Here is a 26,374-nt window from a genome sequence, read left to right on the forward strand (position 1 = left end):
AGCAAAGCCAGTGAGCATCTGGCCTCCCTTGATTAAATTTTTTTTTTTAAGGTATTAAAAATTTGACAACCAGCATTGAGGTGAACTGAGCGAGCTCAACTGTGAATGGTCCTGGCGCGCCAAAAAAAGGGAAGCCACCTTGGATTTTGGCGTCACTCCTATCAAATCCCTTTGAGAGGATATGTCATTGACGGAAAAACTCTTGTGTTGTCCTCCGGTGGCTAGCTAGCCAGCTAGCTAAATTAGCCATGGATGGAGATAAGGATTTGGAATTGTGGTTTCACTTATGCGTACTGGCCAATAATTATAACGGCGATTCTGATCCAACCATTCATTAATACATTGTTGTGCACCTGGCCTGAGAGGATGGAAGTTCAATATGTAGCTAGATGTAAAAGGCTAATGTTAACTAGCTAACGGTGTCAGAGAGACTATAGTAGATGGTTGCTGTCAAAAAGTGAGTGAGTTGTTCCTGTGTCCTGTGTTTGGGCTGTTTATTACATCCTGTCCGGATGTTCTCACGACATTTAGTGTGTGCTTATGTAACTTGATAGTGCAGCTGTTTCTTTGAAGTAAAGCACATGTTTGAAAGAAAAAGTAATGTCTTGGTGATTGATGTGTAGTGACCTTGTTGAACTTAAAAGAAAATGTGTTTGAACATTTGAAACAGTTGGGAATTGTTGTAGTGAATTTACGGCGCTGCTGTGTAGTGATCTTGTGACCCCTTGTAGAATGAATAGGAAAAAGTCATTTCCCGGTAGGTCTGCCTGAGTTATATGTAAGTCTTCGACTTGTCCTGTGAACACTATGACAGAGAAGAAGCCTCAAGAGAGATAAACCACAGAAAACTACAGAAAACAGGTGTATTGTGTCTTTCATGTCTGGGCCACAATAACAAAACTATTGATGACATTCTTTGTGATGCACCTGATTGTTTTAATGGTGTGATTGATATGAGTGAAGGCAATATTGATCTCTTCAGTAGCATATAGTCCAGACTCCAAAGTTACAGTTTTAGGTTGTTCTGAATTCAATAGCGCATATGCCACCAAATCTGTTAGTTTGTATGTATTTTCAAATGCTTGCACTACTCTGTGCCTGTCTTTAGCTTCAGGTGGCAAGATTGGTTTAAAGTGCTTGATATGATTAAACGAGTGCAACAATTTTTCCTCCATCGTGACCATTTACGAAGATGGTCCCTTCTGTCATCAAGACAAAACATGGGTTTAAAGGCAAGAAGGTTGATCTATCATCAAAAATAGAACATACAAAGCCTAGGAGACCATGGAGAGCCTGCATGGAAGAGACTATGTCTGATGTCCTCACCGCTTGAAGACAGGGATTTGGAGACTGATGGGGTTGGTGTCAGGTTACGATAGGCCCCCGAAAAGGAGGAAAATGCTCATTCTACTTTAAAAACAGTTTTTTTTCAACAAAATTAACATGTAATATGTAGTAATAACATGTATGGTCTATATAAAGGTTTAGTAATACACATTAGTGTCATAGTTTATTATTTAATATTGCATAGTAAACTTTAATCATTGTAATATGCATGTTTAAATGTCTGTACTAAAGGTTTGGAAGGAAATGTTATTTACCTTCAATGAATTACAGTCTTTTCTGTTGGGTGTGTGTGTGGGGGGCCTGGTTGCATGGGGTGATGTCAAGCTGTGGGTGTTACAAGTAGACGAGGGCCGAGCTCAAGGCATTATTTTCAAAGAAAAATACATTTAGAAAAAGAACAGTCTTTCCTACAAAAGATTATTATACAAACATTTATAGGGTATTGTGTAATAATAATATATATGATTTATATAAAGGTTTAGAAAAAAACTGTGATATAGTTAAATATTGCAAAGTAACTTTTAATAAACTTTAATCATTGTAATATGTATGTTTAAATGTCTGTACTAAAGTTTTAGAAGAAAATGAAAAGGTTTGAAGGAAAATTGCATTTACCTTCAATTACATAAATCTCTCTCTCCTTCCATCTTTCTTCTTGCATGCTAGTGTGTGGGGCTTGGTTGCAGGTGTGGTGTCAGGTTACAAGCTATGGGTTTACATTTTTTAAAGTACATTTAACCTTTACTTAACTAGGCAAGTCAGTTAAGAACAAATTCTTATTTACAATGTCGGCCTACACCGGCCAAACCCAGATGATGCGGGGCCAATAGTGGACCGCCCTATGGAACTCAAATCACAGCCAGTTGTGATACAGCCTGCATTCGAACCAGGGTATCTGTAGTTTTAAAGAAAATGTCATTTACCTTTAATGAAATCTCTGTCTCTGTCTGTCTCCCCGATCTGCTTCTCTCTCTCGCTCTCTCTACACAAGAGCCATTGGGTTCTTGGGATGTGTGTGTGTGCGTGTTTGGGTGTGGAAATTCTTTCATGCACCTCGTTTATCCAGATTTAATGCTCAATAGGTTGCTAATCTAGGGGGTCCCTTACACACAAGGGAACTATATGTACACAAGTGTATCCCCAGGTGTCTTTCAAACAACTGCTTTACAACTGTGTCACCTTTACCCTTTTAAAAATAGTTCCCAGAGGGGTGTCCGAGGGGATGCCAGTGGATGTACGGGGGGATGCCAGTGGATGTCTCAGTCAATCAAAAAAATAACTCCAGACGCCTAGCTCCCTCCTCTTTGAAAAGGTCATTATACTCTTTAAGATGGGCCCTTTACTTGACTTCTTAAACAGATAATTATGCTCCCTTAATAACCTTTTAAAGCAGTGGGCTTAATCAGGGGCTTGCAGAGTGTTTCTTGGTAGTCTTCAGCATGCAAGCCTCCCCCTTTTTCCTCCAAACATAACAATGGTCGTCATGGCCAAACAGTTCTATTTTTGTTTCCTCAGACCAGAGGACATTTCTCCAAATAGTATAATCTTTGTCCCCATGTGCAGTTGCAAAACGTAGTCTGGCCTTTTTATGGGGGTTTTGGAGCAGTGGCTTCTTCCTTGCTGAGCGGCCTTTCAGGGTATGCCGATATAGGATTCGTTTTACTGTGGATATAGATACTTTTGTACCTGTTTCCTCCAGCATCTTCACAAGGTCCTCTGCTGTTGTTCTGGGATTGATTTGCACTTGTTGCACCAAAGTACGTTAATCTCTAGGAGACAGAACGCGTCTCCTTCCTGAGCGGTATGACGGCTGTGTGGTCCCATGGTTTTAATACTTGAGTACTATTGTTTGTATAGATGAACGTGGTACCTGCAGGCATTTGGAAATTGCTCCCAAGGATGAACCAGACTTGTGGAGGTCTACAATTGTTTTTCTGAGGTCTTGGCTGATTTCTTTTGATTTTCCTGTGATGTCAAGCAGAGGCAATGAGTTTGAAGGTAGGCCTTGAAATACATCCACAGGTATACCTCCAATTGACTTCAATTATGTCAATTAGCCTATCAGAAGCTTCTAAAGCCATGACATAATTTTCTATAATTTTCCAAGCTGTTAAAAGGAAAAGTCAATTTAGTGTATGTAAACCTCTGCCCCACTGGAATTGTGATACAGTGAAATAATCTGTCTGTAAACAATTGTTGGAAAAATTACTTGTGTCATGCACAAAGTAGATGTCCTAACTGACTTTCCAAAACTATAGTTTGTTAACAACACATTTGTTGAGTGGTTGAAAAACGAGTTTTAATGACTCCAACCTAAGTGTATGTAAACTTCCGACTTCAACTGTATACACCACACATGGTTTGGACTTAAAAAAGAAGACACCATTAACATGTCAGATATAGTTTAAATGTATTCATTTTTGAGTTTGCATCCCAATATGACACTTTAAATACATCACAGAAGACTGAAATATAACAAAATGCCTATTGTGTTTATTGAGCTGTACACTGAGATGCTCAGCTGGTCAATATTCCCCTCCAGTGATTCCCCAACACCTTGTCAACAAGTGCCCCAAAAATGGATCAGATTTTCCTTTTAGTCTCTTCTGACCAGAGTACCTTCTTCCATATGTTTGGGTAGTCTCCCACATGCCTTTTGGCGAACACCAAACACGTTTGCTTATTCGTTTCTTTAAGCAATTGCTTTTTTTCTGGACGTAAAGCCCAGCTCTGTGGAGTGGCCTTAGACCACTGCACCACCCAGGAGGCCACTTCTTCCATTTTTTAATAATGGATTTAATGGCACTCCGTGAGATGTTCAAAGTTTCGGATATTTTTTTATAACCCAACCCTGATCTGTACTTCTCCACAATTTTGGCCCTGACCTGTTTGGAGAGCTCCTTAGTCATCATGGTGCCGCTTGCTTAGTCGCGTTCCAGACTCTGGGGCCTTACAGAACAGGTGTGTATATATATACTGAGATCATGTGACAGAACATGTGACACTTAGATTGCACACAGGTGGACTTTATTTAACTAATTATGTGACTTCTGATGGTAATTGGTTGCACCAGATCTTATTTAGGGGCTTCATAGCAACGGGGATGAATACATATACACGCACTTTTCCGTTTAATTTTTTTTTACAAATGATTAATTATTATTATTTTCTTCATTTCACTTCATCAATTTGGACTATTTTGTGTATGTCCATTACATGAAATCCAAATAAAAATCCATTTAAATTACAGGTTGCAATGCAACTAAATAGGAAAAACGCCAAGGGGGATGAATACTTTTGTAAGGCACCGTAAATGGAGAAAGTTTAGCACTGTTGCTACTCTCCCTTGGAGTGGCCGTTCTGCAAAGATAACTGCAAGAGCACAGCGCAGAATGCTCAATGAGGTTAAGAAGAATCCTAGAGTGTCAGCTACAGACGTACAGAAATCTCTGGAAGATGCTAACATCTTTGTTGACGAGTCTACTATACGTAAAACACTACACAAAATTGGTGTTCATGGGAGGACACCTTGGAAGAAGCCACTGCTGTCCAACATTGCTGCACGTCTGAAGTTCGCAAAAGAGCATGTGGATGTTCCACAGCGCTACTGGCAAAATATTCTGTGACAGAAGAAAACTAAAGTTGTGTTGTTTGGAAGGAACACACAACACTATGTGGAGAAAAAAAGGCACAACACACCAACATCAACACCTCATCCCAACTGTAAACTATGGCAGAGGTAGCGTCATGGTTTGGGGCGGCTTTGCTGCCTCAGGGCCTGGACAGCTTGCTATCATCGATGCAAAAATGAATTCCCAAGTTTATCAAGACATTTTGCAGGATAATGTATCTGTCCACCAATTGAAGCTCAACAGAAGTTAGGTGATGCATCAGGAGAACAACCCATTATTTAGATGTAAATCAAGAGAATGGCTTGAACAGAAGAAAATGCGCCTTCTGGAGTGGTCCAGTCAGTCCTGACCTTCTGGAGTGGCCCAGTCAGTCCTGACCTTCTGGAGTGGCCCGGTCAGTCCTGACCTTCTGGAGTGGCCCAGTCAGTCCTGACCTCAACCCAATTGAGATGCTGTGGCATGACCTCGAGAGCAGTTCACACCAGACATCCCAAGAATATTGTGGAACTGAAACAGTTTTCTAAAGTGGAATGGTCCAAAATTCCTCCTGACCGTCGTGCCAGTCTGATCTGCAACTACAGAAAACGTTTGTTTGAGGTTATTGCTGCCAAAGGAGGGTCAACCTGTTATTAAATCCAAGGGTTCACATACTTTTCCCGACCTGCACTGTGAATGTTTACACAGTGTGATCAATAAAGAGATGAAAGAGAGATGAAAACGTATAATTGTTTGTGTATTATTAGTTTAAGCAGACTGTATTTGTCTATTGTTGTGACTTAGATGAAGATCAGATCAAATTTTATGCAGGAATCCAAGTAATTCTAAAGGGTTCACATTATTTACCTTCCCACTGTAATGTGTTACATAACTTTATGTAATAGATCCTCTCTCTCTCTCTCTCTCTCCTCTCTCTCTCCTCTCTCTCCTCCCTCCCCTCCCTCTCTCTCTCTCTCTCTCTCTCTCTCTGAACCTATGACATGACATTGACCCCTGAGTGTTGAACTGATTGTTCTTAGGTTTTTAGACTGGGTATCTGTAAAACACTTTGTGACAACTGCTGATGCAAAAATGGGTTTTAAGAAATACATTTGGTTGATTGACAGATTTGTATTATTATCATACCCAGAAATGTCAACGTCTTGTCACATGCTCGAACCCGGGCCTTAGGGATAAACCCCCAGAAAGATTACATGAGCTTGGAGGAGCTGACCGTGAGCTGACCGACTTCTCTGTACAGCAGCCCCAGACAATCATGTACAGTAGCTTCAACTTACAAGAATGGGTATACAGGGCAGTGCTGAATTTTTTTTTCACATTGTGTACAAGCATGTATTTCAAATCAAATGTTATTGGTCACATACACGTGTTCAGCAGATGTTATTGTGTGTGTAGCGAATTAAGAACATTTGATTTGGAATTAAGAAAATATAAATATTTGGACGAGCAATGTCAGAGCGGCATAGACTAAGATACCATGAGAGGAGTAATGCAAAATATGTAAACATTATTAAAGTGGCCAGTGATTTCAAGTCTATGTATATAGGGTAGCAGCCTCTAATGTGCTAGTGGTGGCTATTTAACAGTCTGATGGCCTTGAGATAGAAGCTGTTTTTCAGTCTCTCGGTCCCATATTTGATGCACCTGTACTGAATTTGCCTTCTGGATGATAGGGGGGAGAACAGGCAGTGGCTTGGGTGGTTGTTGTCCTTGATTATCTTTTTGGCCTTCCTGTGACATCAGGTGCTGTAGGTGTCCTGGAGGGCAGGTAGTTTGCCCCCGGTGATGTGTTTGGCAGAACGCACCACCCTCTGGAGAGCCCTGTGGTTGAGGTCGGTGCAGTTGCCGTACCAGGCAGTGATACAGCCCGCCAGGATGCTCTCAATTGTGCATCTGTAAAAGTTTGTGAGTGTTTTAGGTGCCAAGACAAATTTCTTCAGTCTCCTGATGTTGAAGAAGCGCTGTTGTGCCTTCTTCACCACACTGTCTGTGTGGGTGGGCCATTTCAGTTTGTCAGGGATGTGTACGCCGAGGAACTTGAAGTTTTTCACCTTCTCCATTGCGGTCCCGTCGAAATGGATAGAGGGGTGCTCCCTCTGCTGTTTCCTGAAGTCCACGATCAGATCCTTTGTTTTGTTGATGATGAGTGAGAGGTTATTTTCCAGGCACCACACTCCCAGGGCCCTCACTTCCTCCCTGTAGGCTGTCTCTTCATTGTTGGTAATCAGGCCTACTACTGTTGTGTCGTCTGCAAACTTGATGATTGAGTTGGGGGCGTGCATGACCATGCAGTCACAGGTGAACAGGGAGTACAGGAAGGGGCTGAGGAGGCATCCTTGTGGGGCCCCAGTGTTGAGGATCAACGAAGTGGAGGTGTTGTTTCCTATCTTCACCACCTAGAGGCGGTCCGTCAGGAGGTCCAGGACCCAGTTGCACAGGGCGGGGTTCAGACCCAGGGTGGGGTTCAGACCCAGGGCCTCAAGCTTAATGATGAGCTTGGAGGGTACTATGGTGTTGAATACTGAGCTATAGTCAATGAACAGCATTCTTACATAGATATTCCTCTTGTCCAGATGGGATAGGGGAGTGCGATGGTGATTGCATTGTCTGTGGAAAGCAAATTGAAAATTGAGGCGGAAAGCAAATTGAAATGGGTTTAGGGTGTCAAGTAAGGTAGAGGTGATATGATCCTTAACTAGCATCTCAATGCACTTCATGATGACAGACGTGAGTGCTACTGGGCGATAGTCATTTAGTTCAGTTATCTTAGCTTTTTTGGGTACAGGAACAATCCTGGACATCTTGAAGCAAGTGGGGACGGCAGACTGGGATAGGGAGAGATTGAATATGTCCGTAAACACACCAGCCAGCTGGTCTGCGCATGCACCAGGTGTTTGATGTATTTGATACCATTCCACTATTTCCACTCCAGATATTACCATGAGCCCATCCTCCCCAATTAAGGGGCCACCAACCTCCTGTGGTGTTGACTGATGGGGTGTGTTTAATGAACAAAATAACCAACTATTGATTTCATTTGGAGCAGCAGAAACCCCCACCGCCCTGCGAGCAACATCTGCTTCTATGGGCACAAGCACTGTTCATGACAAATTGTTCACACCCCTCTTATTGGTGGAGAGAATTTAGCAGGCTTAAAGCTTATTTCCTGCAATTCTAAACATTTTGCCATGGGCTGCAAAGAAAGTTTTGCAGTTTTAAAGCAAATTTTCATCTAATGTGTATTCATGTGATATTTGAATGACAAAAAAATTACAGCAATATCTATGGGCTAAGAAACCCAAAAAATCCCCAAATATATTGCTCAAACATATTTGTTTACCTTTTAGTGTGTGTAATTTACTCTATTTATAGGCTACTTGTGATGTCACTTTTCAACAGGAAATTTTCAAAAATGACTGAAGGACGTTCCAAATGTTTATAAAACTGTATCACGTCCGAGGTGTATTTGGGTTTTAGACAAAGCATTTGGCCAGCGTCGGAGCATGGGCAAAATCCCCTCGGGAGCCAGACTGCTTCGTGAATAGACGGTATAATGTTTAATAACATTTACCTTCTTTTTGAATGTGCTAAACTGTAGCCCGCTTGTCCTATTCATTCCACAGGATTAGCCTATAATAGTTATAAGTATTGGTCAGTTTCCTTTACTTGTTTCTCAGACTCCATCCTGATATCTGTGGCAGGGATGGCGGTGAACGCGGGTTACGTACGTGTTCATGCCTCAGCACATCATGGCTATACTACATTACTTTGAGATGGTTCACAAGTCGTACCCACGCCTGAGTGCGCCTGTGACTGCTGTCCCCATGGAATTATAATGAATGATCATTCCAATTCTATGGATGTCATGTGGACCTGGAGGACAGACTGAGAGAGAGAGAGGATCTCATTCCATTCCCTGGCACTATTTATTCTGTGCTGGTCATCATGAACAGTGTTCTTGGACAGAAAGGGGTTGAGGGGAGTACAGAGAGGAGTGCAGTGGCACATCTGATGTTCTAGGACATGAAACCATTGTTGTCTTCTGAGTTGCCTTGCGGGTTTGTTCAGCAAATGTAACGGTTTTGTTTCCTATTGCACAGATATCCTTATTATTAACTGTACCTTTTTATAAATCTATTCTCTCCTGCAATTGTGCCCCAGATGGCACATTTTCTCACGTATGTGTATATAAAATTGTATGAGATTGTATACATATCTGTAGAGTTTTCGAGTTGATATGTTGGGTAGCGAAAATGTTATATTTGTTTTGCAACTGCAGTCTCAGACTGGAAAACCACATTTTGGGAGCACTACTGAAGCTTACTGTGATATTCTCTTTCCTGTAATATATGTAACAAAAATGACCAAATGTCTGTGTTCTGAGTCCTAAATCTCATAAACTATTTTTTTTAACGTTAATGTTTCAGAAGTGTCATTTCGGCAGACACATACTCTAAAATAAATCTGTATTTAGTGTGGGGAATTTTTGCTTAGTCATTTCCTGTGCATCTAGAAAAGTCTGGAGTATGAAATTAGTGAAGTTAGGAGAATGAATACAGTTCATGGCATTCATTCACGATTCCATTGAGCATTTACCTGTGTCTCTGTCATTTGGTTTATCCGAAAGATAATTCCTCATAAATGATTTGAAGGCAATGAGATAACAGTATTTAGTTTCTGTCTTCTATGCCTACAGCATATTGTGTTGTCCACTCAGCCATCAATCAAAAGGTTGGTGGGAGTGGCTATAATAATGAATAACCAATGACCACATTCAACCCTGACACAGGCTCCAAATGAAAATAGCAGCTGGTTACTTTTTAAACTTGGGGGATGAGGATGTTCTCACGTACACACTCTGCACGGTACATGGAGTTTGTACTATAACTCTCAGGTCTAGTGTAAATAGAGTGCTCAGCCCGCCAGTGTTGCAATTAGAATTAAGCTCCCTGTGAGCTAAAGCAGCAGTTCAGCTGTTGGCGAGGGACGTACAGGGAGGGAGGCTGATGTAAAACAAAACCTGTTCACCCTTCACATTAGATCCCTGTCTTGGGTCGTGTAAGGTCATGTTCAGTAGGCAGAAGAAACCCATTTTTTAACACAGTTACATTCAATGGAACACAGTTTTTGTTGCAAAACGTTTTGCCACGGGGTGTCCTACTGAACACAACCCTGTTCTGTTGCTTCTCAGCAGAATCCATACCTACACGCTTCACTGACAACAACTGTTGGCCAGAGTCTTCAAATGTGACTGTAACCTGTAAGGTTACAATAGAACAGGAAGCACATAATAGGACAACCAATCAGAACACACTGTGGGAGGTGCTAAAGTATACAGTATCCCCCCCATTAATCAGCAGCTTATAGAAAGTTTCACAATAAAAATGCACATGCCTTGATTTCTTAGTCATGCACATTAGGCCAACCTGGACTCAGGGGTAAACATAACATAGTAAATGTAAATCTGTGAAATGCAAATTAGTATGATATGTTACATATTAATTTGTGGATGTCCATCATCCATTTTGTGTTACAAATTTGCATGATATATACATTTTTAGACAAGTCAGTAGGCAAGTCAGTTAAGAACAAATTCTTATTTACAATGACAGCCTACACCAGCCAAACCCAGGCAACACTGAGCCAATTGTGCACTGCCCAATGGGACTCCCAATCACAGCTGGCTGTGATACAAACTGGGTTTGAACCAGGGTGTCTGTAGTGACGCCTCTAGCACTGAGATGCAGTGCTTTAGACCGCTGCGCCACTCGGGAGCCCAACATATGATTCCGGTGAAAGAAATTGCCCCCCTATGGAAATCCAATGCCTGTGTTATGAGTGTACTGATATAAGTAGGACACGTGACATCCCTGCAACTTTGAGAAAAAAACACTTGGTACCGGAATTGTGCCTGGTCATCACTAGTTACCACAGCCACAAAATCATAAACTCTACCATTTTCTACAATTTCTCTTCACTGGGATGAATTTTAAACCCGAGCCCTACACATGCCCACAACATTCAGTCCCTACCCTACCCAGACCCGATTTCTTCTGCCCAAATGAAAGCCCAGCCCTGCCCGAAACCACTTCCTCCACTAGTAAATCCATAAATTGCTCCTCTGTCAGTCACTCACTCCCTGTGTGCAGGGAGCTCGCTCTGCATGCACTCTGGTCATGGCAGCTCTGAATTGGTGAGTATTCATATCAATGGCTCTGCTTGGGCTGCTCTGCTCAATGAAGAGGCATGAGAAAGCAGTGAGCTGTTACACTTTTCATCACTCTAAACTCCAACAAACTTGTGCTGAGTGCACAAACTGTGAAACGATCTCTCCTGTTTTAAATTTGACGAGGTTGAAGCACTTCTGACACCATGTTATGATCATAGACAGATATGACTGAGCTGCGCAGCAGAGCACAAGTAAATGGCTCAGCTTCAAAATATTAGTGATCAATTTAGTGATACCTAAGCCCTACCCGTAACCTAGTTATTGGTGAAAAAACAGGCCCTACTCGGCCCTAACCCAATGTACGTCGGGCCTTCAAAGCTCTAATCTGCCCTAACATTGGCTAGAATGATCCCACCTGATCTTGCCTCCTCCCGACAGACTTTAATTTTTGAAGACATTTATTTTCGTTGTTAGAGCGGCTACTGGGGTATCTGGTCAATATAATGGATAATCTATGATGCATTATCAACCGGACTTTAGCCATTACCAGGAGCCTGTCCTCCCCAATTAAAGTGCCACCAACCTCCCGTGGTGAGTTTAAATCCCAGGTGTGGTTGTGTCCCAAGTGTGCTAACCACTGTGGAGGTCAATTTCATTTCAATTCTAGTCAATTCAGAAAGTAAACCAAATTCCACTTCGTAATTTTCCGGTATTCAAAAGTATTGAAAATGAATTGAATTAGAATTGGAATTTCTTTGTACTTCCTGAATATGGTTTGTTGTTGTATATTTGCCGACAAAATACAGTTCAGCTCTAGAAACATATTAAAAGTTGTTTCCACTATTTTCAACGCAACTCAGTAGCCGGTAACTCTCTCCCAATAAGACACCTAAGTCCAAGCCAAATATCGTAGTCTTCGTGTTCTTGAAAAGTTTTTAAATTGCATGACACGTTCTTCCTTCAGGTGAGTTAAAGAGTAAAGAATTTAGGAAATGAATGCGAGCCCTGGTATTATAGCCAGGAAGGCAGGGCTTCTGAGGGTGGGCTCAGCATCCATTGGCCGGTTGGACGTGATTTCAGTTTTCTTCAAGTGAATATGATTATTCGTTGACTCCCCATAGTATGTTATATCGATTGACTGACTGAAAAGGAACCCTACAAGGGCAACGGGTGAAAAAAACAATAATCTATTATTTTCATCTATTCATATTTGATTAAATTGACCTGCTCTGTCTTTGGTCTCATATGGATAGTGCAATAGTAATAATTAATAATATGCCTAATAATACATGCATTATTATTATTTATTTTTTAATGGGAATGGGAACAGTCCAATGATTTATATACATAATTGAAACAGTCAGAGTTTGTCTATCACGTTGACATGAGCCAGACTCCAAAATCTGGGCTGTCAGGCTCACTTGGGCCAACGATGTTTCATAGCAATGTTTTGAAGGTCTAGAGTTGTAAAATGTGTGACAGCAGTGCAGCAATGGTACATTTCTGTGTGTTGTCACTCTTTCATCCCTCCATCCAATTCATATTTCCCTATGACAACCAGTGTCCGTATACAACAAGTTCTTGCTCCCTTATACCCTTTAATCATATATCAATGGAAAGCTTAGATTCACAGCTATCCATCAGACACATTTTCGGGAATGTTCAGGTCAACAGAACTTTGACCTGTGACCTCTAGGGTATATATCAGAATGACCTGTATGAATGGCTTTAAAAAGGAAACCCTGAAGCTTTTTAAGCTTTGTTTGACAAGTGGTTCTAAAAGGTCATGACATTCCCTTTCAAATGACATATAATATAACCAACTTTGAAAGAACCAGCACTATTATAAAAACAATCGCCCGTATTGTGCCATTGACATTATAATGTTGGGAGCTTAGCCATGGGGCAGTTATGATTTGGGATTGTAACTAGAGGCACCAAATTGCACACCTAGCCAGAGCAGGGTTTTATGTGTAGATACATATATGCCCATATATGGTCTCCATATTGGGCAATTTCGCATGGCTAATACAGTATGAAATACATTGTAGTAGAAATGGGTGATATGGACAAAAATGCATATTGCGATAAATTGACCCATTGTATTGCGATAAAGATAAATCAGCAACAAATTACAATAAATGATTTTGGGGCAGGTTGAAAGAGAGCGACCCAGCTCAACGTATTTTACTGGTTTTTGACCCACTGACACCGCCCCTGGTTAGAGGGGAATAAAGCAGTCCAAGAGTTAACACACATCAAAGTTGGAAAGGTAGTGGTTTTTGGGCATGCAAACCATCCCACAAGTCCAGAGATATAAATGAGATCAGTTGTTGATGGGCAGAGACAGAGATGTTGCTCTCTGCCACTGTCTGAGGGAGACTGCAAGTATTGGGTGACCTGTATAGTCAAGAGGATTGGCAGATGTCCGGCAGGTCACGCAGGTCAGAGAGAGTTTGAGAGACAGGTTTATGGTACTCCCTAGACTCTCAGGCTCAGGTCGTGGGTGATGGGTGGAGTGTGCAGCTCAGGGTTATGGTCATATTGCGATAAATGTAACTATTTTGCTCGATAGCAACAAAAAAAAAATGAATGGACAAATACCTTACATTAGCGGCAGGGCTCTAGACACATTTTATCCAGTGCCAAGTAAGACAACTGAGATGGTAGCCTATGATTCAAAAAGTAAGTTATTTAATCTACTGTATCATATCCAGGAAATGTATGATTGATATTTTGATGTGCAATCTGTCAAAATAGGATCCAGAATTATCAGATGTAATTGTGACTCTTCAGAGAATTTGCAGGCACCTTTATGCATATTGGCCTATAGGCTATTCATCACCTGAGGAAGTGGAAACTCAAAACATTTAGCTAGATTGCTAACTCCAAATATGATATTGTTGCTAGATAGCCATGTAGGCTAATTTGTAAATGTATCAGTAAATGTAAGCTAATGTCCTACACAAACATTCCAGTGATGGGCCTAGGCTACAACTACTCCGGTTGTAAAGTGGTGCCATGAACTCAATATTAAGAGGTGAGAAATACATTATATATAGTTGAAGTCGGAGGTTTACATACACCTTAACCAAATACATTTAAACTCAGTTTTTCACAGTTCCTGACATTTAATCCTAGTAAAAATTCCCTGTCTTAGGTCAGTTAGGATCACCACTTTATTTTAAGAATTTGAAATGTCAGAATAATTGTAGAGAGAATTATTTATTTCAGCTTTTATTTCTTTCATCACAGTCCCAGTGGGTCAGAAGTTTACATACACTCAATTAGTATTTGGTAGCATTGCCTTTAAATTGTTTAACTTGGGTCAAATGTTTCAGGTAGCCTTCCACAAGCTTCCCACAATAAGTTGGGTGAATTTTGGCCCATTCCTCCTGACAGAGCTGGTGTAACTGAGTCAGGTTTGTGGGCCTCCTTGCTCGTACACGCTTTTCAGTTCTGCCCACAAATTTTCTATAAGATTGAGGTCAGGGCTTTTTAATGGCCAGTCCAATACCTTGACTTTTAAGCCAGTTTGCCACAACTTTGGAAGTATGCTTGGGTCATTGTCCATTTGGAAGACTCATTTGCAACCAAGCTTTAACTTCCTGACTGATGTCTTGGGATGTTGCTTTAATATATCCACATAATTTTCTTTCCCCATGATGACATCTATTTTGTGAAGTGCACCAGTCCCTCTTGCAGCAAAGCACTCCCATAACATGATGCTGCAACCCCAGTGCTTCACGGTTCGGATGGTGTTCTTCAGCATGCAAGCCTCCCCCTTTTTCCTCCAAACATAACGATGGTCATTATGGCCAAATAGTTATATTTTTTTTTTTCATCAGACCAGAGGACATTTCTCTAAAAAGGTACGATCTTTGTCCCCATGTGCAGTTGCAAACCGTAGTCTGGCTTTTTTATGGCGGTTTTGGAGCAGTGGCTTCTTCCTTGCTGAGTGGCCTTTCAGGTTATGTCGATATAGGACTAATTTTACTGTGGATATAGATACTTTTGTACCCGTTTCCTCCAGCATCTTCACAAGGTCCTTTGCTGTTGTTCTGGGATTGATTTGCACTTTTCGACACCAAAGTACATTAATCTCTAGGAGACAGAACGCATCTCCTTCCTGAGCGGTATGACGCCTGTGTGGTCCCATGGTGTTTATACTTGCGTACTATTGTTTGTACAGATGAACATGGTACCTTCAACTATTTGGAAATTGCTCCCAAGGATGAACCAGACTTGTGGAGGTCTACAAAAACAATTCTGAGGTCTTGGCTGATTTCTTTTGATTTTCCCATGATGTCAATAAAGAGGCACTGAGTTTGAAGGTAGACCTTGAAATACATCCACAGGTACACCTCCAAATGACTCAAATTATGTCAATTAGCCTATCAGAAGCTTCGAAAGCCATGACATAATTTTCTGGAATTTTCCAAACTGTTTAAAAGCACAGTCAACTTAGTGTATGTAAACTTCTGACCCACTGGAATTGTGATACAGTGAATTATAAGTGAAATAATTTGTCTGTAAACAATTGTTGGAAAAATTACTAGTGTCATGCACAAAGTAGATGTCCTAACCAACTTACCAAAACTATAGTTTGTTAACAAGAAATGTGTGAAGTGGTTGAAAAACGTGTTTTAATGACTCCAACCTAAGTGTATGTAAACTTCCGACTTCAACTGTACTCACTTAAAGCTGTGACTCTCCTCTCTGTAACTAGAACGACAGTATTTGCTTTTAAAACTGTATTTTTCCCTCAATAGCATTTTGAGCAATGGTCATGCTTGTGCTTCTCAGAATGCATCTCTCCCTCCTCCTTGCGCACAGTGGGGAGAGAGAGAGAGTGTCAGTAGCAGTTAGCGAAACAGGGACAGGCAGATACTTTCATAGCAGGTATCAGCATAATGCATAGGCTGTTACTGTTGACCAAATAATGATTTTAGAACAATCTCCAGGAACAAAAGGGACCAAATCACCCGGAAATTACCAACATAAGCAAAATGCCTCGGTTAGAGGAAGGCAATGTTGTAGTCAGTCATTTTTGGTTTATCATCCCAGCTCTAAATTGTAGTATGCCCCAAAATATCTTGAAACGTTCATAGTAATGTAGAATACACATCCACATGAGCCAGATATATACAGGTGTTAAATTATCACCAAATTGTGGTAAGAATGTGCCAAAAAAAGCAGTCAGTTTTTCTGATTTCTAAAGATGTATGATCAATAATTGCAATATTAATCTTCAAACATATCAAATGAACAGGTGAATAGTCATGGATATGAGCCGATTAAAATTATATATAATGTTATCCTAATAGCTGTTTTCATTATGAGGACTATAAACTTGCCCGTAGCCTACATTCCATTACAATGTGAAATTGTCCAATAAGACCCCATTGAGTTGTTCGGTGGCCATATTGGAAAAAGTCTTCTGTGGGGTTAATGCCTGAATTCTGTTATGGTCCTGTATCTACAAATCTTTTTAAAACCCTGTTCTAGCTGTGTGTGTGCAAATTGGTGCCTCTATCACCAAAGTTACAATCCAAAAACATAGCTGCCCAATTACATGGAATTCTATGGCTAAACTTCCAACATTCTAATGTCAAGGCACAACATTTGAGATTTTTAAACAATGTTTGTAGCTGGTGCTTTCAAAGTTGGTTATATTAAATATTATTTGAAAGCTAATTGAATTACCTTTTAGAACCACTTGTCAAACAAAGTTTAAAATGTATCAGGGTGTCCGTTTTAAAGCAATTAATACAGATTATTCTGATATGTAGCCTACCCTAGAGGTCAGAATTCTGTTGACCTGAACATTCTGAAAATGTGTCTGATGGATAGCTGTGCATCTAAGCTTTCCAATTATATATGATTAAAGGGTAAGCAATAACTTGTTGTATACTGATATCGTTTGTCATATAACATTTTATGGATGGAGGGATGAAAGAAGAGTTATACACAGAAAGTTACTCTTGCTGCACTGCTATCACACATTTTCCAACTCTAGGGACATAAACATTTAAATAAGTTACCATGAGACATCGTCTACCCGAGAGAGCCCGACCGACCCCCCTGGCTCATGAACTATGGTCATGTTAATTTAACTTCTGTAGCACAGCTAGAACAATCAGTCAGATGTTTCACAGGATGTATAAATCTGAAGCATCCTCTTGGCGTTTCTACTCACTACCATATATGGTGATGAGAGGAAGCCCAACATTTGCACTCAATACATTTTCCTGTTCCCAAAACTAGAATCTATTAGGAACAGGACAACGTTTTGTAGACTTCAACCTTTGCCAAAGTTTTTTAAAAATGCGTTGTTTAAAAGGAGTACAAGGGCGAATTGAGTTATTGCACGCACTTCACAGAGTAAGCGTTCCCTAACGGAAATATGCACATTTCAATTAGAACTCGCCAATAGGATCTCGCGAGCTCGTGCATGGCTCTGCCATCTCTTTGCTTGTTCTGCCGGGTATGATTAATTTGCTCCTCTTGGAAGCAACAGGCTGTGGTCTATCTTGGATTAGTTAGAAAAATCTTTGTCTGCGGAGAGAAAGTACAGCGATCAAGCGGCTTCGAGGGTTACATGCGCCTGGTGGAATCGGCAATGGCGGCATCACACTTGCACAGAAATAAACATGTATTATTTTTCAAATAAATTGCATAGGCCAATTAGCCCCAAAATACTTATAAATATCTGTATTTTATCATCCCTAACGAAAACGACAAATTGAAAGCGTGAACTATGCAGAAAGTTATTTCAATTAATGAAAGTCCTTGCCTCCGCCCCTCTAGTGCTACAACACATCCAGCACGTTCCGTATTTATATGCAGGTGCCTCTCATTCGCTGCTTCTTTACACTTTGCTGCAGAACAGAACTCTTGTGAAATTGCGTCTCTTAAGAATATATTGTACTCGTTTCTGCAGAGCGAGAACGGCTGAATTATTGAAACATATGTTTCAGTGAGCCTAACGCACTGACACTATCGTGGCAGTTTCAGTAACATAACTTTAGAAGCTTAGTTAAATTCTTCATAAATCGCGAAAATGCCTCTTCTGCAACATGCATTGGACACAGACTTGGAGCGGTTAGCCCTGGACCTGATTGTCCCGTCCCTACTTGATCAAGGATTCTTTTACGTGGATAACTTCCTAGGAGAATTGGTTGGACACTTTGTTTTGGACCAAGTGAAAGAGCTGCACAGCTCTGGAGTTCTGCAGGACGGACAGCTAGCTGGTCCTGACCGGAGTTGTGGGATTTCCAAAAGGAACATTCGGGGTGACAAGATAGCCTGGGTCAGTGGAGTTGAAAGGGGGTGCGAGGCTATTAACATCCTCCTTACTTTAATCGATAAGTTGGTTTCTCATTGCATCGGCCGACTTGGGAAAAGTATTATTCGAGAAAGATCAAAGGTAAGTTGTGCGACAATTGTGCATAAATTGCGTGTATTTCCTTGGTTTTGAAGGTGGAAAAAAAATGTGATCACTTTGTCCTTATATTCTATTTGATTATGTTAATATTGTATCTAGAGCTATGAATGTTGAACGATATTTAAGGGATAATCATCGAGGGGCTATGCATTAAATGGAAAATAATGCACACTGTGGAAGGTGTGTCCCACGACGAGTAGCGGAGTGGCACTAACCTTCGTCCGAATTGCTTTGTTTAACAGAGAACGCATGGAGCACCGAGACTATCCCGCTTTTAACACGGCTATGATTGAACACATTTGCTGCTAGAAATGTGTTTAACACCAACTGAAGTAGCTAGTTAGCAAGTTTACTAGATAGCAACAGTAACGTTAGTTGCTCTGGACATAACCATTGACCAGACTTGCTAGCTAAGAAACCATCCTCATAGCTTGTTATTATGAAAGTCGAATTCAACAACCCCAATAATGTTTTCAATTTGACTTTTGCTTTCAAAAGCAGCTCAAACAAAGAACATGTAAGAATGAACTTCATATCCATTGAATATTACCATGCATTATAGGGAAATAATGCACGCTCTAGAATGCCCTTCAAGCCAATCAGAAACGGGTATTCAACAATGCCATGGTATAATTAAGCATCAAGGCACAAGGTAGTGCTGTATCACGAATACAGTCGCAGGTAAATGGCGTTGTGTGGCCCGAGGCGATAGGCCAGTCAACCCATTTACCTGTGACTGTATTCATGATACAGCACTACCTTATGTCTTGCTGCTTTTATAAAACTGTTACCTACATTATAAAATAAACAATTAATTAAATATTTTATATATATATATTAGTTTTTGACCAAAATTAATGTTTGATGTGTCTGAGTTAGCTGAAGTTGGCTGTCTATAACGTTATCAGAGTTTCTAAACTCAGAGGCACAACATCGCAAGACTTCCAGGAACTTTTGTAAAACAGGCCAGGCCTGGGTTTGAGAAGTAAATGAGAGAATTGAGACATTCTTCCTTAGTTATTAATTTTTTTAATCTAAAGGCAAAACCTAGATTTGAGCCAATGTCATAAGTGGTTGAACATCTTATTACTCCAAACTTGTGAAAGTGACAAATTGACACTTTTTAATTTTCGTACAAAAATAACTATATCGATGGAGGCCCTTTTGATTTTTACGGCCTGCGCAGTGCGGCATGAGACGACCATTAGACCCGATGTGTTTCTACTATGCATGAGCTTAGCTGACATCCCCTACAAGTGTGATCGGGGATTTCTATTGGAGAAGCAGTTTTAGCCCCTCTTCATACTGTACTGTCTTTGATTTAAATGTCAGTGAACTTTGGATAATCACCATTTTGTGTATTTATTACTCCCCTTTTTATCCTCATGCATTTATAATAATTGTGTGTCTCCAAGACAGAGTTCGCAAAAAAATTTGGGCCAAGACCCCATTTTGATATTTGAAAATTCTCGCAACCCCACCCATGTGAAAATAGTATTTTTATTTGGGGCTATGGCAGTGAATTGAAAAACATTCCAACAGTATTTCTGATTGTCTTCTCAACTCACAATCACATACTTTTAATGTGGGGGCAGTCAATTGCTAATTAGTCTGACATAATTGATCTTATCTCACCACCACTAATGAGATGGGTGTGCTTGATGCATCAAAGCTCACGTCAAAGCTTCTCAGTCAGGGGATGTGGTCCACAGTGCGCACCTCATCTCAGCTGTCACACCCAACCTGGATTGATATTTGGTTTTAATGCAGACGAGCGTACTGAACGTACTGCCATAAGTTTTATGGTGCTTTCAAGACAACTGGGAACTTGGAAAAATAAGATGTCGTGATTTGATATCTTATTTTTCCGTCAGTGATCTTTAGGTCGGAAAATCAGAGCTCCAGAAAGAGGCCTGAGTTCCCAAGTTGGAATTCTGTGTTAGATGACTGTTCATACCAATCTTTCCCAGTCGGAGCTCGTTTCTTTCTGAGCTCCCAGTTGTATTGAACGCACTGAAGTCAGAAGTCGGAGATTTCAGAGTTCCCATGTCAGAGTTTCCAGCTGTTTTGAACGCAGGCATTAATGCTCAGAGGGAGACTGCAGGGTATTCTCTTTTAGTCCCTTTGGCCTACACACCGCCCCCATGACGGAGCCCATCTGTGCAAAAGCCCACCGTTCGATCCCATATGGAATCAGTTTTTTGACAATATAGCCACGCAACACACTGAACATCCCATAGGCCGTTTCAATCTTGGGAATCGTGAGAAATAACAAATCCTTGTGAATAGCATCCCCTGACATGTATAGCGAACAAAGTCAATGCATGGCAATCTCGGTCCTCACAGCTAACGTCCATTTGGAGAGCATAAGCTGGGGAGTTTGAGGTAGCAATATCATGCATTATTTGTTTAACCGTGTTATCTGATGAAGATATTAATGTGATTGTCTGTGCCTCTGATTCCCCACACATTGTTTTCACCATATCAATTGCGGCCGGTAGTGTGTGGTTTCATAGCGTAGCGGACCTAGCCAATCAGACAGACACAGAGAGAGGTATGTTACCTCTAATTTCTAAGTTCACACATGACCCCACATATAATACAAGATAATTACACCAGATAGGACAGACTGACCCTAGCCCCCCAGCACATAGACTATTGCAGCATAGATGCTGGACACACACACACACTTTACATCCCACCACGCCCTTCTCTCTTTTGCACATGCCTGGATCCTGCTCCCAACCTTATATAGACAACCCATTGATCTGATGGACTGATTATAAAAATAACAACAAAAGCTAGATGTTGTTTACCTTGATTTGAAATTAAGAAGAGCAAAAATAAATCTGACGTTATCTCTAAAAGGATTTACAGATCTAAGTCAATGGATGTATAGAGTGAGTGAGGGAGGGGAAGAGCGGGGGGGGGAGAGGTAGGTAGACCTAGCAGTAGTACATGTGGAGTCTGCTGGCTCACGCTCCACACGTAGCTCTGTCATTAAACCTTCAACATCCTGGCAGCCTGCCAGCTTTGCTCTGTGTGTGGACTTCCCCTTCCTCGCTGTCTTCCTTTCTCTCTCGTTTCACGTGTTTTCACTGTTCTTTGACAACACTGTGCGTACATGCATACGTTCCCCGACTGTAGACCGTAAACACTGGGTGTGTCATAATACTCCTTTCCTCAGCACGTGCTGAGATATGATGCTGTGCAAATGAACTAAAGGATCACTTGACCAGATAAGGCCCTTGTGATGTTGCTTCTGAAGAGTGATTTGTATTGCAGATTTATTATGTAGGTGTATGCATGCATCAATTGATCAGTAATCAAAGGAGAGAAAAAAGTTAGATTTATATGATGCATGTCTAAAGGTTGCTGTTAAATTGTAAATGTAATTTTCCCTGACATAAGACCACAGATTTGTCCCTTTGCATTGTATCCTAGCAACTGGAAAGGAAATGCATAGTTTTTTTTAGCCACTGCTGTGCTTGTCACACTACCTTCAGGGAAGTCACTTATTAGGCAACGCAGTGGCTGAATTCAATGTGTAGGCAGTCTGCGTCCAGTGACCTTTTTCTGTAATGTGAGGGTCGAAGGTCAAACCTCTATAGGCACGAACAGGACCTCCTGTTTCCTAAGGGTTAGGAAGGTACAGTTGTTTTGTTAGGCTGAAAGAATAGGGCTGTACAACCACAAGTTCAAATAGGAGTTGCTTATATTTGTCCTGTTGCACACATTCTGTACAAGTGTTTGGTGAAATGGAAATGTTAGGGTTAAGTTCCATCCTCAAGGAGAGATCGACAGATGTATTTATTTTTTGCCTCGGGGATTCAAACTAGCAACCTTTCGGTTACTGGCCCAATGCTCTAACCGCTAAGCTACCTGCCACATATTGTGGAATCCCATTATCTGATCATGTTTCAACAAAATATTTGGATCCAATCCTGTTCCTTTGCATCTGCACTGTATCACACATGCATAATATCGCAAGTTGCCAAAATCAAATATCATTTGACAAAATGTTGTCTTGACTGTGCCTCTAGCAAACCTATCTGATCCAATGTGTCTACTCTTGGCCCCTTGACCACAAGCGTTTTCATTAGCATGGCTTTGATGGCTTTTCTTGGCTTTCTTATCACAAGATAAATGACGAGTTTGGTTAATTGTGTTTCCTTGGACTGCTAACTGAATGCACGTAGGCCAGTCCTTCCGAAACCACAACGCACACACTCTCCACGCAATGCTTACAGGAAATTTTTGCAACCAAGGTATTTACCCATTAATCTGGTCTTGTTCTATTTTTGTCTCTGAAATGCAGAAGCTATTTCTGTATTCTTAGAATATTCCAAGGCCACTGCAAAATACACAAATACTTTCCCACACGAAGGCTTCTGTAATTGGGTACACTACAATCTGTTTGTTACATATTATCTAATGATTTATTAGCGAGTATACTAAATATAATGTGGAATGGACTCAGAATTGATGTTTTGTGTTTGTCTATTTCAGGCGATGGTGGCGTGCTATCCAGGAAATGGGACGGGATATGTTAAGCATGTGGACAATCCCAACGCTGACGGTCGCTGTGTCACCTGTATCTACTACCTGAACAAGAACTGGAATGCAGAGGTGGAGTGGTAGATTAATTACACATGCATTCCATAATCATTCAATTAACTACATAAGTATTATTATTTTTTTTAAATGAAAATATATTAAACATTATTACATGTATACATTCTTATTACATATATTTATTGTCACCTATTATAAAATTATTTAGGTGCAATCAACGCCAATCCTTTTAAATTACAGGTACATTTCCAAGAAAGTCACTCATTGTTTAGTTCCTGCTATGACATAATGAAACGATTGTCATTATATTTAAGCAATGGTTTATTTTTAGACTATGGAAATGTGGGATATTGCCATAAAAATAGTACGCCCACCGCTTGTTGGAAAACCCCCTTTGGCTTCTGATCTTTGTCAAATGCATACCAAGCCTCTTCTAGCTTAACTTCTTATTCTGTGAAGCTGAAGTCAACCATATGTATTTGTTATGTTGCAGGAGCAAGGAGGAATTCTTAGGATTTTTCCTGAGGGCAAATCCTACGTTGCAGATGTTGAGCCCCTGTTTGACAGACTGTTGTTCTTCTGGTCAGATAGAAGGAATCCACACGAGGTGCTGCCGTCATATGCAACAAGGTCTGTATGATGCATCACACTGTTGTTATGAAAATCTTTCTAATAATAATGTGATAAAGATACAGTGTAATTATGTATTAATCATTTAGAATTTTGCTTTGTTCCAGATATGCTGTAACAGTGTGGTATTTTGATTCAGAAGAAAGAGCAGAGGCGAAGAGACGGTTCAGAGACTTAACAGGTACATTTCTCCACTGGATCAATTAACTACGTTACATCTATGTGTAAACAAAAACCTCCGCTAACGCTTTACATTAAGTTGCTCTTATTCCTGCGCAGTAATAAATTGCAGTTATATAGTACTGACATTCGGTTACAACCTGTATCCTAATCATTAATGGCATTCATCTGTCTGTTTCAGCCTCCACTCAGGACCAGGACAGAAGAACCCTGTGAACTGTGACCTTTAGACTCCATCTTGTGTGACACAATAGAACAATGAATCCCAAATCCTTCGTGCTGACTGAGAGTTTTCACACTTTGATCTAATCACTGTTTGGATTTTGGTATCTCTTCTAAAAGCTACAAAGATGTGTGCTTGATGGCTTTGTACATAATTTTTCTATTAAATTATTTGCTGCTCTTTCAATAACCAGGGTACTCATTACTGTTTTTAAACCCAAGTGTCCTGGATCAACCCAAATAACACTGTACTACTTCTTGAAATGTCTTCATCCTCCTGAGACCCAGCAAATCATTTTTGTCCACTCTAATGGACAGTAATTGTTGATCCGTATCTCTGAGGCCGTACATGCCACTGTGTTAAGTCCTAACTTTGAGAGGACATTCTGGGCTTTTCAATGATATCACATGTTTGGGGGTGGGACTTTTTAATGTTTTCTTGTTGTATTTTCAAAATGTTTTTTACCTACTGTAGAGGCTTTAGACAACGCCCAACATTCTAAAATAGGCCACTTCTTTTACAGGCACGTTTCTAATGCATTTTCCCCTTAGATTAGTTATGGTTCTTGTTGCAAATAAAATCAAATGTATTACTCAAGTTTTTATTGTACAATTTGGCTAAGCTGTATTTAAAATGTGTGCATATAAAGATTAATTGAGCTGACAATGTCATGTTGAAAAGCACAAAACCAAAATGGACACCTGTTGTGGCTCAAAAGACATTGTCACATCGTATATCTTGTTTTAAGTTGGTAATAACATCTGGAGTACTCAAGGGTGCGTCTCAAACGGTGACCTACTTCCTATGTGGTACACTACTTTTGACCACAGGCCGTTTTGACAAGAGTTTTAGATCATCCAAGTCCTTACGAATTTATTACATGTCAACAATCGTTATAACTAGTTGAGTAGTTATGAGTGACTCCCAGCACTTCTGTCATTATTGATCACTCTGAACAGATGTCTTTGATAATAACTGCAGGTTGTTTGAGAAGCTTCTGTATACACCTTGTGAGAAGAAATCAATGATTGATGCAACTTTCAAAGCTTCACAGATATACAGCACTTGTATTGTTGGCTGTAAACGATTTTAGTGCGGAAAATCGGCTTGTATGCTGGTGGATATAGCCTACAGTATGGTGAATAAGAGTGGTTTTGTAAAATGTTTGTTTCAAACAAAATAAAATTATTTTTTCACCTGAATATTGTCACTGTTTGTTCTATATTTGTATCTTAAGGTTACACTCCTAGAAAAAAAAGGTGCTTTCAAGTCAAATTTGAGTAGTCACATGCCCTGAATACAACAGGTGAAATGCTTACTTACGAGCCCCTAACTGACTGCAGTTTCAAAAACTACAGATAAGAATCAGCAATAAAAGTAACAAGTAATTAAAGAGATGAGGGGGGTGGGGCAATGTGAATAGTCTGGGTAGCCATTTGACTAGATGTTCAGGAGTCTTATGGCTTGGGGGTAGAGGCTCTTGGACCTAGACTTGGTGGCACTCTGGTACCACTTACCGTGTGGTAGCAGAGAGAACAGTCTGACTAAGGTGGCTGGAGTCTGACAATTTTTAGGGCCTTCCTCTGACACCGCCTGGTATAGAGGTCCTGGATGGCAGGAAGCTTGGCTCCAGTGATGTACTGCCGTTCGCACTACCCTCTGTAGTGCCTTGCAGTCGGAGGCCGAGCAGTTGCCATACCAGGCAGTGATGCAGCTGATCTGAGGACCCATGCCAAATCTTTTCAGTCTCCTGAGTGGGAATAGGTTTTGTCGTGCCCTCTTCACGACTGTCATGGTGTGCACCAAGGAACTTGAAGCTCTCAACCTTCTCCACTGCAGCCTCGTCGATGAGAATGAGGCCGTGCTCAGTCCTTTTTTTCCTTTAGTCCACAATCATCTCCTTTTTCTTGATCACGTTGAGGGAGAGGTTATTGTCCTTGCACCACACAGTCAGGTCTCTGACCTCCTACCTATAGGCTGTCTCATCATTGTAGGTGATCAGGCCTACCACTTGTGCCATCAGCAAATTTAATGATGGTGTTGGAGTCGTGCCTGGCCATGCAGTCATGAGTGAACAGAGAGTACAAGAGGGGACTGAGCATGCACCCCTGAGGGGCCCCCGTGTTGCGGATGTGTTGTTACCTACCCTTACCACCTGGGGGCGGCCCGTCAGG

The 26,374-nt window shown here is 40.8% G+C and overlaps 1 protein-coding gene across 1 annotated transcript; it reads left to right on the forward strand.

The window, feature by feature from the left end:
* The first annotated feature begins 17,953 nt into the window (after positions 1-17,953).
* LOC112261606 (prolyl hydroxylase EGLN3-like) lies at positions 17,954-25,402 on the forward strand. Its single transcript, XM_024437060.2, has 5 exons — positions 17,954-18,574; positions 23,102-23,221; positions 23,661-23,797; positions 23,905-23,978; positions 24,159-25,402. The coding sequence occupies exons 1-5, from the start codon at positions 18,209-18,211 to the stop codon at positions 24,191-24,193; spliced, it is 732 nt and encodes a 243-aa protein (XP_024292828.1). The 5' UTR covers positions 17,954-18,208; the 3' UTR covers positions 24,194-25,402.
* The last annotated feature ends 972 nt before the right edge of the window (positions 25,403-26,374 follow it).

This window comes from Oncorhynchus tshawytscha, linkage group LG11 (genome assembly GCF_018296145.1).
Source record: "Oncorhynchus tshawytscha isolate Ot180627B linkage group LG11, Otsh_v2.0, whole genome shotgun sequence".
Lineage (NCBI taxonomy): Eukaryota > Metazoa > Chordata > Actinopteri > Salmoniformes > Salmonidae > Oncorhynchus > Oncorhynchus tshawytscha.